Source organism: Vollenhovia emeryi, unplaced genomic scaffold (assembly GCF_000949405.1).
Source record: "Vollenhovia emeryi isolate VEMERY1.0 unplaced genomic scaffold, V.emery_V1.0 DF939255.1, whole genome shotgun sequence".
In the NCBI taxonomy this organism is placed as follows: domain Eukaryota; kingdom Metazoa; phylum Arthropoda; class Insecta; order Hymenoptera; family Formicidae; genus Vollenhovia; species Vollenhovia emeryi.
The window spans coordinates 372,089-392,448 of record NW_011967111.1 but is presented as its reverse complement, the minus strand read 5'-3'; the positions used below and the strand labels follow the sequence as shown (position 1 = coordinate 392,448).

Below are 20,360 nucleotides of genomic sequence, written 5' to 3'. Positions count from 1 at the left end.
TTTTTTTGAATGCTCCACCCTATTGTACATATATAAAAATTCGCATCGTCTTTTGTCGCAGGACGGAAGAAGAAATCGGCTTGGACAATTTGAAGGAAGTAGAAGTGCCGTCCGAGTACACCGAGACATTCCATAAGATGGATGAAGACTTTATTAGCGATACATAGATAGTGCAAAAAAGTTTCCATTATAAATATGTATAGTATTTTATAAATATTGCACATACAGTGTACACAATACGTTAGATAATGCATTATCTAACGAAGAAACGAACGTAAAAATGGTCATTCATAACACATTCGACTCTTTGTATTCGCATTTCTCATATTGCACTGCCCCGTCGTTAATAATAAACTATCAGGTCCGGCGTAGCAAAGAAGTGTCACAACTTGATCTTTGTCGCTTACAAGGAAGCTTAAAATTTGGAATAAAGTATATAAATAATTTTCATTTCCCGCAACTTACGCGCTAAAAATCTCTCTCAAGATGAAAACAGGTACAAGTAAGTAGTTGCATATATTATTTATCGAGAAACGACTAATTGAATCACGATATGTTCGTGAACGATCCTTTATCGATCGTAACGCGAATGGCAAGGTGTTACACGAACACGTACATCATAATATTAAATATTAAATATTCAAGAGTAGTGTTTAATTTTGGATATTTCCATCAAGGTAAGTAGCCCAAACCAGCCTCGAGGCTGATCGAGCTTCTCGTACTTGACGCGTTACTAGCCCTTCTCGAGATACGATTGTTCTCGCCCGCACCAAAAACCGCGGCGATCTCCGCGCTCTTCTTGATGGAGAGCGCCTCGTGATGCGCACCGGATCTCCCGCTGCCGCGGGAGGAATATTTCTTGTCTCGGTCCGCGCCACCGACGTAAACCAAGCGGCCCTGAGTATCTCTGGCGCTGACCACGAGTACTTTCTCGCTGCCGGACGACTGCTGGGATCTTCTCCCTGGGCTGAAGAGATCGTAATCTAAGGCCAAGTTATCCGAACTACCGCAAACAGACGACGATCGATTCTGCAGTGGAATTCATACAAACGGACGTTAACACGACTGCAAACATTAAAATAAGATTAATAGTTAACGTAAAGTTCCTTGGCTACCTTGAGGAAGTCGGTATTGCGCGAGGAGCTGTGACTACTGGTGAGCCTCGAACCTCGGGTCCTCTCGGGACTGTCTCCTCTGCTGAGCGTGCTCTCCGACGGCACGATTCCCTTCTGCCTGAGTTGCTCCAGTATAGTCGGCTGTATCGGCTTCCTCGCGCAGTAACACTTGTTGCTCTCGGAGCAACTGTCAGTGTCGCAAGCGCAAACAACCGTGTTTCCTGGCGCAGGCGTGGCCGGTATTCTTCTGGACAACGAGCAGTAACACTTATCCGCCGACACGCACGTACACGATTCGGAGTCGTAACTGCATTCGCTGCAGCTCACGTATCCGCTGCTGCTCCTGTTCGCGGTGGCACCCACGCTGCGACTCAATCGTCTGCCTGCGTAGTTTTATAATTACTATGCATCAATATAATACACATCGTGCCAAGAGAAAGAGAGAGATTCCGGTATTTCGTTATATTATTATAGAATATGTTTTATAAATTATATGTTTCACTCCTTTGTAACATTTTGAGGAATTGACGAGGTAAACTACTGAAGATGTAGATTACGATCAATTTGGAGTTCTAATTGCAATATTTCTACGAACATGTGTCGCTGTCTTCCGAAGTCGTCTGGCATATCCCGTTCTTGCTAGTCCTCCGCGAGGACTTTCTCCTACCGAGTCTACTCGCGAGCACTCGATTCCGATGATTATTCCTGACGTCGCATGACGAGCTGCTACCGAAGCTGTCGTTCAATCTTCTGGCTGGGAATATCACGGAGGTGAATTCCGTAGGGCCGCCTTTCAGTCTCGAGACTGACCTCTTTATAGCTCTGCCCAATAAGCAAGATCGACGGCTCGACCTTCTTCTTTGCGGCCTCCGTCGCCTTCTCATGATACTAGCGGATCTCTGATACAGCTCATCTTGCGTTAAGGTCGCGGCCAGTTTCAGCAAGAACTCCTTGTAGAGCGGCTTTAGGTCGTTAAACGACATACCTTCCGGATCTAAAGAAAATCACGAAAAGAATTAAACTTTTTATTGAACACCCTATTATCTAGTGTGTTGACAGATTATTAGAGGAAATTTCTCTATTACGAGATAGGAGTCTAATATGAGATCGTAGACTTTCAACGTTCAAATTCAATCACAAATCTTTTTTCGTAACGATTGCACGATTTAACAATCAATTTTCCACTAAATAGATTTCACTCCAAGGGCAATAAATCCATGGTGAAACCCACAAATGACGCCTTAATTTAACAGAAACTCCGCTATCACATATTAGGTTCCTATCTTATAGGGGACTTTTCCTCTACCTATAATGGCTGCCAAAATGTCGTCCACGCTGGTCAAGCCCTCCTGATTCCTGAACTCGTCAAACAGTTCCGTAAATCCGAGCGGAGTGCCTCCTTTGACGTTGTTGGTTCGCCGAGTGCTCCCGGACGTCAGGAAACTGCCTCTCCTAGGCAGCTCGACCCTCGTCATCAGGTCCCCTCTGTCCACGTCTACGTCACTCTGCGATCTCTTCAGCGCGTTCTCCTGCAGGATCCTGTTCGCGTTCTCCGAATGACTGACGGGCGGCTCGCTGCCCGCTCTGCTTCTTCTTCTCACCCGCGGACGACTGTACTCCGGCATGCTCAGTGAATAACCAGGATCCGACTGCTCTTTCCTCAATGGCTTGTCCATGGTGACGACTCGGCTGACTTTTTTGCCGGAGTACACTCTCTCCGGGTCCCTCGAGCGTCTCTGGTGTGTCGTGCCATCCGAATGTTCGTGGTGCGAATGATAGTGTCCATTATTCTTCAAGTTCTTCGCGAAGAAGATGTCTTCCTGGCAGCTTCTCATCTGATTGTTTCTGTTGCTCTTGCCCGTGTAAATGTCCTCCTTCCCGAGACTGTGGATCTTATCGGCGTCCTCAATATGCGAACTGTAGATAGTTTCCTTCTTTCTGCCGGCTTGCTCGTAAACGGAGCTCATCTCGTTTCTTCCGGCCTTATTCACCTTGTCGTATATCAGAACGCTGTCAGTCCCGGAAGAGTACAAATCGCAATTCCCAGCGTTCGCTCGGTTCAAATTGTACGATCCATAATTTCTTTCGTAAATGTCATCCTTCGTGCTCATTGGCTCCCTCCTCGCATTGTTCCGCTTGTACAGTTTTTCGTACTTGTTCGACTGCCTGTCGTAAATGCCGTCCGTGTCGTTATCATGAGCGCTGTAAATTTTATCGGGCTTGTTAGACTCGATTTCGATCCTTAAAGAATTCTGGTCCTTAACGGAAAACATCTTGTTCTTCGAATTTTGCAGCTCCTCGTTTCTGGACAACACGATGTCTCGGTTGTTCTGACCCACGTTGTTCTTCTCGACTTTGGCATTGTCACGTCTCCTTCCGCGCGCCTCGAGGATGTCCTCGGCCTTCACGTCGGAGTTCTTCTTCTTCCTACGTGGTACCTTCTGCAAACTAGGCTTCCCGCCTTCATCCTCAGTGACGGAGCTGCTCATGGACGTCTTCTTCGTTCTGGGTGGTCTGACAGGATGCGGCGCGTTCGGTCTTGGTGGCGGAGGCAGCAGGCAACTGATCCTGCTGCTGAGGCTGGGATCGCGGACGCTGGAGGCGACGGAAGCCAGGCTGACGCAGCCGATACCGTTCGCGTGACGAGGTCGTCGCCGATTCGCGTCCAGATCGGCGAGCAGAGCGCGATACAACGTGGCCGCGGCTGCTATCGCGTCTTCCTCGGATTCGCAGGCGAATGCGTGACACTCCAAGAGCCTGGCGGCCCCAGGCCGCCGCATCACCACGGCGAAGATCGGAGGATAGAATTCTGCTTCATTTTTTATACCGCGCATTGTCCTAAAATTAAAATTAAAACTCTGTTCGTATACAATCTTTAAATATGGATGTGAGCTCTAAATATTGATAGGTGACGATCAGAAAACTGATTATTAGGTTGTTGCACATGAAATGGCTGTTTTCGCAGATTGCTAACATTGGTGACGTTTTAATACGTAAAAAAATTAAAGTGACAACCCTGACCTTCAAAACCCATATTTCATTTTTTGATTGATCACTGTCAACGTTTTTGTGACCAGCCAACTCGAAATAATGGATAAGAGACGAATACGAGTATTTTTTTTTTACGAGATTAAACTTGGACATAATGTAGCAGAAGCAATCAGAAACATTAACACGGCATTTGGAGAAAGCACAACTAGTGAACGAACAACTGGGCGTTGGTTTGGAAAATTTCGTTCAGGAGATGTAAGCCTTGAAAATGAGCCTCGTGGTCACCCTGAAACGGCCATAGACAACGACGAGCTAAGGGTTTTGGTGGAATCCGATGGACGTCAAACTGTTAGAGATATTGCGGAACAACTAGGTGTCCACTATTCAACAGTTGCTCGACATTTGAGAGCAATTGGTGAAAGTTTCATTTAAAAAACGGCCATTTCATATGCAACCACCTAGTATAACGATACATCGTGGTAGGGGCCCACCTGTAGAGATCGGCGTGCTTGTCCTCCATCGTCTGTCCCTGGTCCTGATCGCCGACCAAAGGCAAAAAGGCGTGGTGCACATCGCCCGATGGAATTCTCTTGCATCGGAGCCGCAGGGCACTCCACACCGCTATTCTGCGGAAAGGATTAGTCTTCTCGCAGACCTCGCTCGTGCGGAACGTCAGCCCGCGCCTGGAGACCTCCAGCTCGGCCCTCACGCATCCCTCCATGCGTTCCATTAGCTGACGAAGAGGTTCCTGAAGACCGCGCACGCTCGCCACGCGTCCGCCGACCGGAGCAGCTCCCATGTATTTTACCTACATGAAAGCGCAAAATATTTTCATTATCCAGATGAAAATGTTTTTAATAGAGAAAAGAGGCAGAGAAAATAAAAAGCTTCTGTTTCTCATCGCTTGGAATCTGCCATTTCACTAGTATGTCTGACCGACGAGAATAAGAAATCTTTCGCGCAGTTTCAGATAGCGTAGGAACTTTGTTTACTTCGGACGATATTGTGAGAGACTGACGTGTTCGTATAAAAATAGCGCTTGACAAAAGTTGCATTCTTTTTGCGTGTCTGAAAGCGGTGGGAACCTGTTTTGCGCGACGGGTACTATCAAAGAAAAACACATTTTGAGTGCGATAAAGTTCTAACTAGTCTCTCTGAATGAGATATTTTATTGCGTTGCCGCGCTTGTTTATTCGCTACCGCTTCAATATCTATCCTGCGGAATGTATTAAACATTATAATATAGAGGTACAATTTTTGTAGAGAAGATATTTTTGCAGAAAATATCTACATTATTTTTTCCGATAAAATCTCTAGTTTGATTTTTAAAAGAATTACTTTTGTAGAAAAGATACTTCTTAAAAAAATATTTTTATATTTAAATAAAAGATATTTTTGTAGAGGAGATACTTTTGTAGAGACGATATTTTTGTAGAGACAATATTTTTGTATAAAGAAGATATTTTTGTAAAAAAGATACTTTTGCAGAAAGGATAGAGTAACGAAATATTTGGTTGAATTGGAGCTTATACTTGGTGCTTTTTTTTATCGTTTACAATTATCCGTAAAATTCAACGATTCGAGTTAAATGTGTATACTCGTACATGTATGTATAGAGAAAGAGAGGTGTGACTTCAGTCACAAAGAAGACAGGAGGGAGTCAATGCTCTTGACTGTAACAAACGGCTGCCGTGTCATTACGATTGACTGCCACGCCTAAGCGGGTTCTCTCGTCGGGTAGACTGACGTAACCCGTAAGTACCGATTGATCGGCAGCTTCTTTCGCGAGGCTCCAATCAAAGTGCGCGAAGCGAGGCGAAACAATGCGACGGGGCCCATAAAATAGGATACCGTGTCGGCGGCGATAGAGAATCCGCATACCGGCGTAACAACTGAAGGAGAATTTTTCAGCGCTCCGAATAGTTTATGGAAGTCCGTCACGCTTCACGGATCGTGAGCGGAATGAAAGTGACGATTAAAAATTCCGGATCGACGCCCCGAGGAAAGTCGAAGGACTTTTCGCGACCCTTTTTCGCGAATCGGAGCACGTCCGCGAGGAGACGGCGATTGCAATATCGCAACGCGCGCTACGCGCGCCGAATGCGGGCTTGTTCGTCAAATTTTTGCGTTTCGAAGTACCAGAGGTCCTCGGGAAATACATTAATTAAATGTATTTTAATCATCAAGATTGTTACATGTAATTTATTTTATATAAACTGTCATATCATCTTATTTATACTATCACGGTTTTGTAATTGTAAGCTTTATTGCCGCTCTGTTTATAATTAATGCGATATCAAAGAGTTTTTCTTCGATTAAAAGTTCTCTCATATCGCACATTACAATCTATTATAATCTCAATCAAAGCGATATCATCAACTAAATATATACGTATCTAATATGCGAACTAATTAACACGTTAAAAAACTTAATTTTGCTGTTCAAGAGCGATTAAGCCTCAAAGGGTTTGATACCATCTCGTGTTAGATACAAAGAGATCTCGGGTATACAATTTGCTTTCTCTTCTGATTTTTACAATTCTATCTGTATATACCATACGTTACTCCTTAAAAGATCACTGATTGTGAGCAATTCTTTCCTTTCTAACGAGCAACCAGCTCGCGGGTAATTATACGTCGATCTCAATTTTATTTCTGACACGGAATCACCACGATCGCCGGGGTGATTCTATGTGAGATTTCTCAGGCGGAAAATGGATACCGTCCGACGTTCTTTTCAGAAAGCTTTTCACCGATCTCGGCTTTCAGATCTCATCTGCGATGAAGAACGAAATATAGACAATTTAAATTGACAAGAGGCGAATTGACCAATGGACGAAATTTGATTAATTGTGGTAGCGAGAAAAAAAATATATTAGATCATATTTTTCTGCTCGAGGGAGAAGCTAGGTCATCCAGATACAACTCTTTTTCGTGCGTAACGATTTCCGCATTTTACGTCGCATTAATTTCTCATTAGCTGTCTCGGTGTTGCTTTAATTTTGACACTGAAAACAGACGATTAAACGCGCCCGCGAGGTCACGTTCGCTGGCGAAGTAGGCGAGTCTTACGTCGCGGTGGTCGAAGTCCCTTGGAGAAACGGAAACGGAACGATCGCGTTCGGCCAGGCCGATCCGCGCGATTTTTCAAGCGAGGACGCGTGCGGACGCACAGTGGAATTAGCATAAGTGAAAATTGTAGGCGCGCGCGTTCTCGCGTTATATGAATCACCGCGCGAGATCCCCGAACCTGAATTCTCTCGACTCTGCGAACTCGAATAAAAGTCGTGCAAGCGAATGCCCCACGTGCGTATTTATTTGTGTCATTACCGGTAGGATTGCGGCGGCACATTCACCGGGCGTTCCACTTTCGGCCTCCACCGAAGCAAACATCGCCTCGATGCGCGCCTGGACGGCGCTGTTCACCCTCGTCTGCTCCTCGTTCGCGTCGTTGGGGTTGTTCGGGATCACCACCGATAATCCGGCGTACCAACCTCCCAGCGTCGAGCTGCAAATCGATCTGAAGCAAATCGAGATTCGTTAATGAGAGGATAAAAAGGAAGCGTGCAAGATCAACGTTGATCCCCGTACGCTCTAATTGGTCGACGGGCTTGAAGCGATTTAATAAAAGATAAACAAGAAGTAGCGTAAGATTAGTATCCCCTACGCTCCAACTAGTCAAATGTAATTAAAGCATCCTGGTTGAGGTCATATTGTTCGCAATAAGATAGTTAAGGGAGGGGGGTTTGGTACTGAATGCTAAGTATGATATTTTTTAATGACTAGAAATCATTTATCGATTTAAAACACGTGAATTTGCTGACGACAATGATTCCACCTAAACGAAACTGTGTTGTATGTCCGAAAATAACGGCGCGAATGGACAGGTGGAAAACGTATATGAATTCACACACTAGATTAAAATTATTCGGCTACCTCTCTAGTAGCACAGTGCATTGGCTAAACGGTTATTTTTTCAAGTTTACCCTTTTGTGAAAACGCCTTTCAACCGTTAGATTATATCAGCGTGATATCTCTAAGAATTCCTTGAAATTCATGCTTAAGGATGTACTGGTGCTAACATTCTAACATTGACAATACCCTGAAACTTTAATAGATTGTTTCTATTTATTATCTGTACACGTGTGCAAAACCTGAAGCCGATTCTCTAACCGGTTCATGAGTTATTCCACTTTTAATTTTGCATGAGTTCTTATGGAGAAGCAGCATATTCCTACTTATATAAACGAAATTAAATGGAAACAGCATTGCCAATATTCTGAAACTTTGTTTGTGAGTAAATAAAATAGTGAGCAACGTTTCGAAAAAAAATTGATAACGATTCACTAACTCTATCGAGTTAAAAATATAAATAAAATAAATAATATAAATAATATAAATAATATAAATAATATAAATTAAATATTGCTAATATATGCAACATTTTTCGTTCCTTATAGTTGATTTCAGGTGAAATTCACGTCCCAAAGTTTTTTGTTGATAATCACAAAATTTGCAAACTGTGCAAATATATTCATTTGTAGTGCTAAATATCACATTAACTGGCATTATTTAAATCCTTTACATGATACGAGCACATAAAAGCATAGAATTTCATCAATTTCAAATTGAAGTCACTTTTGTCTGGGATTGTATAGGTAATACATCCTTAATCTTGATTGAACACTCAATTCAACATTAGGCGTTTAAACTCCTTTGAGCGCTGAATTTTTGAAATTTCCCTTAACGGAAAAATATACGGGACGACCCGAGTCGAAATTTTGGCCCTATGTTGAACCTTTAATTCTATTATATAGTAGACAGTAAAAGAGCTAGGTCGAGTTGTAAGTACAAAATTTACTCCTACTTTAAAACTGATAGTGTCGGAAATTTCTACTTTTACCAATGCAGCTTTAAAGTAGGTTCTTTTAAGTAGTAGCTCAAGTAAATTTTTAGAATTAAAGATTCAAGGGAGGAGTAAAAAAATATATCATCAAAGTAGGTTCTGATCTATGTAGGTGTACAGATCAGCTAAGTAGGTGTAAATTATCCTTAAAAATGTCAAAATGGTACCAGAACTTCGACTCGGGGAGGGTCGGGATCGAACCGAGGACCCTGCCAGCATTACTGATCACTCGTGTTGATTCGTGTTGGCACAGAGCTACACGCCGTCCCATTGGCTAAACGTTGGTCCAATATTGGCTATATTGGACCAACGTTTAGTCAATGTGCAGCCAATGCACTGTGCTACCAGAGCTACATTTTGCCCGGGCCTAAAAATTGGCGTTCCCGGCTCGATTTGTATCTTAATGGTACTGATTCAGCTCTATTTGTGATTGAAGCAATTTAGTAAATTCGACTCACCTGGAGTCCTCGAACAGCGCGTCGATCTGCGCCTTGCTCCTGAGGGAGCATTCCGACGGTGGCCCACCCAATCGGAAGCCATCCTCGTAGTGGGATATCCCTAAGGTCGACATGCTTCGCTCGAATGTTGCGCAACCCGTTCGAGATGCGCGTGTTTGCAAATTGTTGTTCTATTGTATCGCCCGCCTGACGTCATTCGTTCTGAAAAGAAAAATGCACATTATTGCGGCGTCCTCAATTAGAAAAGGATTATTGTAGCCCACGTGATATAACCGGCGCTATTTTGTTCGTCGATCATATCTGCCATGAGGAAACTCGTGTATCGTAATTATTCATATCTGCTTGTTCTAACAACCTTGTGTGGAAGTTAGCCAAGGTTTCCCGAATGACCCGAATACGCTGTTAATGATATCCGAGGAAAAGTTCTTAGGACCGTACGCGCAGACAATCGGGTCCTTCGGCTTTCATCCAGTCCACTCGCGGTGCTCATTACGTCGCGGTGCGTTAAATTTATGCGAACACCAGGCGGTGCGTGAATAATTAAAATCGCGTAGACAGGAGACCGGGTCAGCCTCGGGTACTTTTACACGCATACACGAGATAGTTTGCGCGGGCAACGGTAAGAGTGATCGAAGATCAGGACAAAAGGAAAATGCGAACAATGAGCTCGCGATCGTCGATGCGTGACAGGTAGAGCGGTCGACCGCGGCAGCGGCGATTTGAATTCGCTTGCACGTGATGTCGCGATTATGCAAACGTGAGATACTGGCGTACCGGTCAACGTATTAAATGACGAAAGCTGTTACTGTACGTATAATGTAAACGGGCTAATAAAGAGTGCTTTGCTCCTTCGCCTTGAGTCGATATCAAGGTCATTGTCCCGCAAACTAGAAATCGTAAAAATTAGCTGTTATTCATAGGAATATATATATATAAATATATGTATATGAATATATATATGGGAATATATATGTAGAAAAATTGCGTGCTTATTCACCGCTACGGATTTCACCGGCAATTGAAACTGTACGCATTTCTTCATTAAGGTGGTACACATATATACGCGTGCTGCTTTTTTAATAACTCTTGAGAAAACGGTGCTGTCGTCCAAGTGCGAAGCCAGTTTCAACGGATCTACAGCAAACGTATATTAAAGTAAAATACTACAATGTGAGCAATGACGCGATTTTCTTCTTGATCGGAAATAACGATTATACTTTGCCGCACATTATAATTTAAGGTACATGTTTTAAATCAAAACAAACAAAGAAGGCTATGAGAGTCGAGCGCAGGTGGTCGCGCACGCAAGCGATATTTAAAAAATTAAACACTACATAATATAAAATCGGATGTTGAGACGATCAAATAGTATAATATTAAATTCGATGTTACATTCGTACGTTTCGCCCCTTTTTGGCGACATCTTCAGCGCAAATAAGTTAAAATAATAAACGTGAGTCAATTAAATCAAAATGCAAGTCGGCGATTAAAACTAATAATAGATGTCATTCTGTTAATTGGGAGTTTCAGTTCTGATTCTTCCAAGATATCCGAGTGTTCCTGACATAATGTAAGAGAACTAGGATTTAAGAACAGTGTATATGGAATGTGTGGTGAGATGTCATGGCCTGATAAAATTGCACCGAATCAAAAATCAAGTCGGAACTTCAAAGATGAGGAAGGCTGTTAACCCTGTGAAATTTTGCTATTGAACCATTTTCTGTGAAACTTTGTATAGAAGGGTTTTTGGGGTCGCTGATTACGAATCCGTTATCAGATTTTCATAATTAAAAATGGCGGATTTAAGGTGGCGGAGTTCAAAACTTACAAGAATAACATCATTTAACTGTAATTCAACTATGCTAAGAAACATTATTTAGATATTATTAGGACTCATGGAATATAAATTCCAGTTGAAAATTCTTATAAAATATAAAAAATGGCGCGCGCGAATGGCGGATGCAAAATCGAAATTTGATCACTTCTTAGAATTCACTCATTCTTGGCACTACCCGGAGCTAACAACATTAGCTAACGACAATTCCCTAAATACCGTAATCAAACGAAAATGCTGAAAAATTGGAAAACTTAAAAAATTCGCGTACTTTGACATTATAAATTTAATCGAGATTAAACATTTTACGCGGTTATGCAAACATTCCAAGTTACGAATTTCCTGTTGCTAGAAGGATGTACGTTCGCAGCGAAGAGTCAACGTCATCCTCACGTCTGGTACGAGCTAGCTGTCGCGCCTCAAGACGTCTATATGACCGCTCACAGTTAGGCTTTACAGTTATGGGCCAGCTGGACGCTGCGGCAGCCTGGCCCGGCCGGTAGCCGAAAGGTGTCAATGTTGAGTCCGGAGTCTGGGTGATACGCGCGCAACCTGGAATAACTGTCAACGCCGTGTCTCTCTCGCGATCAGCACTGACCTCACGTGGCCAAGCGTTACGCGACGAGATCGATCGCTCAGCTCTATAATTACGACTCGGCCGATCGAGGCACCGACAGAGTATCCCGGAAAAAGATGAGCGGCTGCGTCACGATAATTATCAGTGGCGCGGAGTAATTAACGGGGTCGCTCGAACGCCTTGTGTAATCGAAACGGAAGTCTTCTCTCCGCGCCCCGCTCATTGCAAATAGCTCCTGGCTCTCAATTTTTACTTTGTACGGCGCGAAATGTGTGATGCCGCTCATTATGTCGTGAGATCGCTCGCGAGAAGACCGCCTCCTTGCTCATTGCCTGAAGCCGGCCCTGAATAATCACCGCCGGTGGAGCTTCTTGTTGCCGGTGACCCAGTTTCGGCTCTTGCACGCTACCGTAATCACCGCGGCATCACGAATCCACCTGATCGACGTTATTAAGAGTCTACGACTACGCGATGAGTTGAGGATGACGTTTGAAAAATTAAGATCGCCGCGCGAGGATGCCGAGACTCGCGAGCGGAGACGTTGGAGGGATCGCAACGTGGACGGGAAATCGGGAGGCGAGACGATCGCGAGCGATCCGCACTGTGTCCGCCGAGAGACGCGTTTCTCTCGAGAGCGGCTCCCTGTTTTCATAACTGTCGAAGCGTCCGCGGCGTGTTGAAGGCAACGGTATTAAGGTCGGTGAACAGATTACGGCATCACGTGTCGGCGCGTCGTAGACGAGAGCTGGTCGACTTTGATGCGTGTGCGTCGTTCAAACTCGCAATTACCAGGTTCACGGCTCGTTTCCCGCCTGCATCTGCTTTAATGGATGTCGAACCGGCCGATAATCGCATGCGCGAGACGTATATATCTCGCGGTGCGTCGATCGTCTCGATCGCCGATGGATCCAATTTCCTTAGCGGTTTTCGATGGCACGTCGCGTCGGTTCCGGGAATTTTAGAAAACTCCACTTTAGAAACTCAACAATTATCGAGCGCGGCCGGAGATTTCAATTATCCGAGACGCGCACACGACCATCTGACGCTGAATTGACGATTTAACTTTTACGAAGGACGAGCTCTACAGTCGCGTTCCGTCCCGTGAACAATATGATGATATCTGTTGCCAAGTTGGAATATACGAGGCTAATGTAATTTAGATCACATATCCACGCGGTTCTGTCATCGTACTATTTAAACATTTCGAGTGACAGTGAGATCTGTCTTCTTCCCTGCGACAAATTTCAGTAAGACCAGTCAACCTTAATCCCGAACATACCTGTTTACTCCTTATACATCGCCGCGTGTGCTCCAAAATGAAACCCGACCGTCCGATTTCGGCGCTGTCACTCCTGGCACAGTCCCAATCGTTCGATCAACTCGCACTGTCATATCACTGTCAGGTACCAGGGATCTATCACGAGAATTAGTGAACGGGACCGAGGTCATTCGCGGGAGCATGCCGCGCCACGACGAGCCTCACTCGCGATCGTCCGCCAAATTCATCCTCTTTGGTTGGCCTTCGACGACGAGGATCCTCCTCCTTGGCGGATCCGCCGACCTTGGCCGCGGCGAGTCGATCCGGATGGCCGTCGACGTGAAACTGCCGGGGATGTTCCGCAGGAGAGGCCCGAGTTCCTCTAGCTAGTGAGTCGGCGCCTCCGCGCCGCGGAACGAACAGGAGGAGAGGGATGAAGATCGGCGGAGAGAAAAAGAGAGAACGAGAGAGAGAGGCGAGATGCCTTCTCCCGATGCGCTCTCGGCCGTCGCGGGCACCGGCTACTCTCTCGTTGGACGCCCGGAAATCTCGCGCTAATGATACCGCGCTGATAAACTCGACTGACACGCCCACGATATTGCACTTTTGCCGGATAAGACGCTTTCTTCCCTCGCTATTACATCCGCTATTATCCAAAGAGGCGAGGCTTCACGGAGAAATTTTTGCCCGCTGCTTTAAAGAGGTATCTGACTCATCTAGGTACCTTGATTCGTGTATTTTGTAAGGAGTAATTAATGCAACTGGCTAACAAGGATATAATACAACTTCGTCGGGAAGATAATTCCTCCTTCCACCAGCATTCTCTCCTCGCGGTTTTCTTAAACATGTCTAATGTCGCAATTCTAATCGGCCACACATTGCGCGCTCGCATGTTTTATTTTATTCCATTTTTTATTTTACTTGCATTTTACATAGATACGGCCGAGTTTCAAAAACCACCGCTCTCTGAGGGCCAGTTTCACAAACGTCGATTGACCAGGGGGTCAATTCTGTATCTTACAATATAGTGGAAATGCTGAAAGTAAGGGGACGGTTGGAAACACTTGGGAAAATTTACTTGAAATGAAGTCAAAGTTTTCGAAAGTAATCTTTCAAATCTAAGAGTTTACTTAAAGAAGTTAGATGTTTACTTGAGAAGTTTTAGGGTAATTTTGGACACTTAAAGTAATTTTTAGATAGCCAAGCCTGTCGAAGTTTCCGCTAGAAGGCCGCGCGGCACAGCACTTTCTCGTAAGAAGAAAACTGCACGCGGTATTATAAATTATATCACATACCTTTCACAATTCTTAAAGTTTTCTTTTAAATTCTTAAAGTACGTTTCCCTCAAATATAAAAGTTTAAAGTGTCCAGATTTACTTTTCATATTTCTTATTTTTCTAAAGTACAATTTTAAGGTTTTCTAAGGTGTATTTTCCCAAGGAAAGAGACAAAGCTATTCACTTTTAGCATTTTCGCTATAGTGTAGCCCGGTCTTTCCATTTTCTGGTTAACAATTAACCAGAAAGTTAGTCGACTCTATCTTTTTCTATATTATTATCTAAATAGACAGAGACTCGATTGATCTCTGGTCAGCAGTTAACCAGAAAATGAAAAACCGGGCCTGCGAGACACAGACCCCCGAGTTCAGTCGACCCCCTATCCTTTTCCATCTTATTATTTAAGCAGAGACGGAGAATCAATGAATCTTCGGTTAGCAGTCAACCGATGTTTGTGAAACTGGCAACCAGTGGATTACCACTGAAAACAGTGAATAGTCACCGATTTGTAGTTACAAGTATACCACTGCGATCTTCAGCGGTATACTTATAATTCTATAAGCCAGTGACTACTCACTGTTTCCAGCGGATAATTCATTAATTGTTTTTAGAGAGCGCGCATACATTTTCTCCTTTTCACCCCGGGACGAATGATATATCAGTAACTTTATCCGCATCATATTACACATTGCGCGCGTATTTTGTCTGACCGATATCCGGTCCGGTTTCGAGGCGGGTTAAGTTGAATGATGCCGTGGTGGACCGGTAAGGTAAGGAGCCAAACAAGCGACGGGATTTCGCCGCGAACGAAGGAGCGGGAGAAGAAGACGAGTTGCAGCCGAATCGATGAGCAGTCATCGGGTGGACGTATGGCATCGTCTCGTCGTCGATCCCCCGATTACTTGCCGGCATCGGCAGCCCGGGTGCGCTCGCCGCGGTAACGTTGTAACCGGTAACGGTACCGCGCTTCGACGGCGTTCACCGGATGGCCGCACCAATGTGAGAGTACTGTTATTCCAACTATGCGGCCTCCCTGCACTTCCCTCTCCGTCTATTCCACCGCGCGGCCGCCCGGTCTCGTTGCTCCTGGCGTCTCCTTTTCGCTCCTTACCTCGCCTTCCATCGCGACACGTCCGGCTCGGCGTTACCGTTCACGTCTCTATCGATCCGGTTTCCTCCTTTTTCCGCCGAGAGATTTGGGGCTGCCGTCGGGGCGGGCGGGCGAACAATGATAACTGGGAGAATCGCGGTTCTCCCCGTCTGCGCGGAATTCCATCGCGTGTCGCAATCTTTTCTGATTTACAATACGTTACTTTCGAATTTAGCCGGCCGTGTTGATGTAACGGTATTAAATGCCGAAATATTAATTCCGAAAACGGTAAGTCGGCTAGTGCGCCAGCGAATCTCTGCGGGGAAAAATAATTGCTCGCGATCGCCCGAGTCGGGTAAAGTGACCGTGTCTCGCTATGCGTAATTTCTGTCGCAATTTACTTTCATTTGCGTATCGTCGCAACGCTCGTGGACGAGCACATTGCCGACATTAACTTTTAGCTAATGGCGAGAAAGTCGGACTTTAAAGATACCGCATGCGCTCAGGCTGTGCATTATCTTCTCGTTTTACAAAATTGCAGAGCACTCGCGCGCCCGACGATCGCGACGCTCTTTTGACGCAAGGTGTATCTCTCTGTGTATCGATCGTCACAACAGAGCTCGCTACTTACTGGGTTAATGTATGAATATCATTAATAAAACATAAAAGTAACTGTTCATGCTGTTGTACAATGGACAATTATATGTAACTGTTCGCGCGTTAGCCTAAAGACAGCCTCGCAGCGCGTCTTTCAGAAAACTCGTGAAATAAGCCGCGCTATGTCGGGATCGATGGAGACCCGTTATAGATAAAGTTAGCATAATAACCGTTGGGTTTATGCATCGCGCGATTATTGCCTGCGTCTCTCGCAGGTATCGCTCGGTCAACAACAGGTGGCATATGCACCTCGTAGCCACGGAACGTTTCGCCTTAGCGGGAGTCGCCGCGACGACCGCCAATTTCTCACGAAGGCAATCCCGCATCTGTTGTGTTCTTCCTTAAAAAAAAAAGCGCGCGAACGCTGCATCTAAGCCGAATGCCTCCGCAGTGTCGCTGCACCGCTATTTCGCAGGGGTTCAGCTCGTCAAGTTGTTGCTTCGTTCCATATCTGTCTGTCGAATGCGTCTTATTTCTCGTTACACATATGCATGCCGTGAACCGGCACGTTGAGTCGGTTAAATGTTTAATGAGGAGCATTTGTTAAGAGAGCTTTGATTTCTGAACCGTTAAGGAACAAGATAGCGATGACCTATAATTTTTATAATCAACGTACAAAACGGACTTTTCCTCGGGCAAATTCCTCGCTAATTAATACATTGCGCTCGAGTGTCACGATAATCCTTTTATTTTCAGCTTTGGTGCGCACAAAAGCAGCGGAAGTCTCCGCGGTACGCGATTGCGCGAGGCTTTTAAAATCACTCGGAGAGATTCGTCCCCCAGGCGGAAATATATTGGCGACTGTCGATTTGTCACGCAGTCAGGCTTCGCAGCTGTTACCGCGTCTCTTCTGGACGCAGAGTTCCGCGTTTAAATGCCGTTTCTCCATTAACTAATTGCAGAACCACCCATGATTCGCAATTGCTCGTTACTACTTCATAACACGTCGAAACCGCATTTAAAAAGCGTTCGCAACAGGAAATGACTCTTTTCACCTGCTGTTGGAAATCAGATGAAAGCATGCACGTTTTGAAAGCGTTAACTTACGAAGCATCGTTTCGATAAAATAGCCGCGCGTGTAATAAAATACACGTCTCGTACAAATTTTACAACAATTTCAAGTGGGTAAGACGAATATATGAAAGATCGTTTTTCACCGTGAAAAATATTAAAAAATCGAAATAAAATATCTTTAGTATTTATTTTCGAAGAGTTCGATGTAAGAAGCCAGTGATCACCGTCCGTCATGTCGGGCGCGGTCGATCGTGCTCGCGGTACCACTCATTAAAATCGCCAAATATACCATCTCTGAGTGGTGTAGCCGCCGACATCTACCGGTGAGTGTAACAAAGCAGGTATCTCTTCTTTCGTAGAAAGTAAATCAGGTCTCGCGTTGCTCGAACAGAGCCACCAGACATGATTTTGAACGCGGTTGGTATATTATTTCACTCGCCGTGTCATCAACACGCAACACCGCCCCGATGATCGTTGACCAAATGTATTTTCAATTTCCCTGTACTTACTTCGGGTCTTTTCCCCCTGCCTGGAAGGACGCACCTCGGCGCGATCCTGTTGGCGCGTTGCCCATACTCCAGATTCGTGGCCAGAGTCGCCGTAATGCGCGCGATGCAATTACACAGTCTGCTTCCTTCGAAAAGGAACGCGCGTTGGACCCATTGTCGTTGTGCGAGACAAGGCGAAACCAAGAAGAGTGATTCCGCGAGGACAATTGCGGACGGAATTGCAATGAATGACAAAATAGACCTTGCACGAATTCTCAGCGAATGCAATAGAGACATTACAATTTGTTGTACAATGCTTTTCTCAAGGCCTGCGTCCACGATGATAGAACTTGGTCCAAGTTCTAGCTTCGTGGACACAGGCCTTTAAGCGTTATGTCCACGATCCAAGAACTGTGTTTAAGTTTTAGTCCCGAGAAATGTGTAGCCAAGCAACTTGCAGCGCTTCCGTAAAAGATCGCAAGTCGATTGGCTGCACAATTCTCGGAACTATAACTTGGACATAGATCTTGGATTGTGGACACAAGGCTTTAACGGCGGACTTTGCAGAGTTGAGTCCGACCGCTGAAGATACGTTACTGAGCGCGCGTTAATATCTCTCGTGTCATTTTTCAAGTAAGGAAAACCGTACAAGCGGTATTACGCGGCAGGTGGTATTAGATATAGCAATTCGTTGTTGTAATTGACGTGCATACGCAAGTATCACGCCGGCCGCTTTGCGCGGCAAACGATCGTCCGTTATATCGCCACTTGGACCGTTAGGAATTAATTTCGCACAAGGCATTAGAGTGCAATAATCGTTCGGCGAGGGGTTGGACGAGTCGCGCCGACGCGACGCGACGGATTATTAAAAACTAATTTCGTCCGTGACCCGATTTCTTTACGTCCGTGCGCCCGTATACGAGCGTGCGCGGCTAACTGTAAATCGCGGAATCACCATCTAACTGTAATTCGAGCTTTCAGCTCGCTCACGGCTCTGTTATCGCAGGAATTTGAGAGTGTTAAGGTCGCTAATCAACGATCCGTGAAGGCCATCAGGTGTAGCGCGCGCCGCCCGATATATTAAAATTCATAAAAAAGATACCGCGAATCGCGAAATTCCTCGGTAGCTGCAATAAAACGTTGCATTCCCACCATCGCGCTCTTTAGATATTTTCCGCTCGACTCGCACGCTGTAAATTGTAGTATTTATTTATTGTAGGGTAGACCGAGGCAAATCTGATTACTTTAATACCGACGGCTATGGCCTGGTTTCACCAACGTCGCTTAACTTTAATCTTAGTTTAATTCGTTCTTCGTCTCTTTCCACCTGTTACTTTAGAAAGAGACAAACACGAATTAAATTAAGATTAAAGTTAAGCGACGTTCGGCGTGAAACCGGGCCTAAACTGTAAACAATGTGCACGCACTGACTTTTGTTTCAGGAGCGGAGGAAGAATCCTTGGAAAAATTTACTTTAAACGAAATTAAAGTTTTTAAAAATAATCTTTCACGAATCTAAGAGTTTACTTAAAGAAGTTAAAAGTTTACTTAAGTAATTCTAGAGTAATTTTGGACAGCCGGTCGAAGTTCTCGCTAGAGGGCCACGCGGCACAGCACTTTCTCGTAAGAAAATCGCACGCGGTATTTTTAACTATATCACATACATACCTCTTTCGCAATAAAAGTTTTCTTTTAAATTCCTAAAGTAAGTTCCTCTTAAATAAAAGTTTAAAGTGTCCAAATTTACTTTTCGTATTTCTTATTTTTCTAAAGTACAATTTTAACAACTTTAAAAGATTACTTGACCACGTCTGGCCAAATCAAAATTTGCCGGGCATGGTCAAGTGATCTTCTGAAGTTTTTAATTACCTCTGGTTTTTAATTACCTTTTAATTACATTTTCCCAAGGGACGGACGAGGTAACTCGCGCGCGAAAATAATAAGTTTCGATCGGAATGTAACAAACGTAGTCTCAATTCTGTGATCCGATTTGCCTCGTCGAAATAGTGGTAACAATAGTAAGTATTCGTGGACCGTCAATGTCGTTAAATTATATAATTTCGGAATAACGACTTGGGCAGAGATGTAAGGACTTAATAATTAAGGATATTTTATTAGCTTCTCTCGCGATGTTAATTAATGATATTTATTTGCGTTGCGACAATACGCGTGTACATTATATTCACATTGCTTCTCTATTTATGACATTAGCCTACGTATGCGTTGTACGTACACGCGGAAGTTCAATCGCACTTTCGTCGCCAAGGAAAAGCAAGCTTGCGCAACGTCGCGTATCTTCGTATTTTCTCTCGAGCGGAAGACAACTCCATCCTCATTCCTCGTCATTTATTGCCGCGTCCCGCGTGTACGTACTCTGTATATGTTATCTATATATTTATATATATTTATATATATGCAGTTATAAACGTAATGAGTCTTCTTTCGCATTCTCGATGGCACATTCCTATCAGTGCTCGTCTCGGACGCGAGTGTTAATAATTAATGACAGGCGTCTCACGCACGACGCAATCGTCTTTAAATAAACTATCGCGTCCAATTGCACACACATGCGCGCACGTACACGCACATACACACGCATGCATGCATACACGTCGGTTACGGTATAATTGATTGTCGTACAATGAAGCGGCGGCCTGTGCCCCACCGCACGAGAAGCAGCTATGCAGTTTCTCATT

The 20,360-nt window shown here is 44.6% G+C and overlaps 2 protein-coding genes across 2 annotated transcripts in view; one reads left to right on the top strand and one right to left on the bottom strand.

Annotated features, from left to right (window-relative positions):
• LOC105559773 (protein HGH1 homolog) overlaps positions 1 to 300 on the top strand; it is a 3,054-nt gene extending 2,754 nt beyond the window's left edge. The window contains exon 7 of the mRNA XM_012008340.1: positions 62 to 300. Within this exon, the coding sequence (XP_011863730.1) occupies positions 62 to 167 (106 nt within the window). The 3' untranslated portion in view covers positions 168 to 300. The remainder of the gene's footprint in view (positions 1 to 61) is intronic.
• A 138-nt stretch (positions 301 to 438) lies between these two features.
• On the bottom strand, positions 439 to 10,093 carry LOC105559774. The gene is made up of 7 exons (XM_012008341.1): positions 9,470 to 10,093; positions 7,436 to 7,625; positions 4,598 to 4,914; positions 2,422 to 3,953; positions 1,711 to 2,109; positions 1,116 to 1,498; positions 439 to 1,029 (listed from the first exon to the last, which is right to left on the bottom strand). The coding sequence occupies exons 1-7, from the start codon at positions 9,580 to 9,582 to the stop codon at positions 673 to 675; spliced, it is 3,291 nt and encodes a 1,096-aa protein (XP_011863731.1). The 5' UTR covers positions 9,583 to 10,093; the 3' UTR covers positions 439 to 672.
• Positions 10,094 to 20,360: the final 10,267 nt, after the last annotated feature.

Excerpts from the sequence above, each read along its gene's own strand:
- LOC105559774 (XM_012008341.1), bottom strand. The coding sequence starts at position 9,582 with ATGTCGACCTTAGGGATATCCCACTACGAGGATGGCTTCCGATTGGGT. Across the intron at positions 7,626-9,469 it reads GCGCTGTTCGAGGACTCCAG|ATCGATTTGCAGCTCGACGC; the intron begins GTGAGTCGAATT and ends GATTTGCTTCAG. Across the intron at positions 1,030-1,115 it reads GCAATACCGACTTCCTCAAG|AATCGATCGTCGTCTGTTTG; the intron begins GTAGCCAAGGAA and ends ATTCCACTGCAG.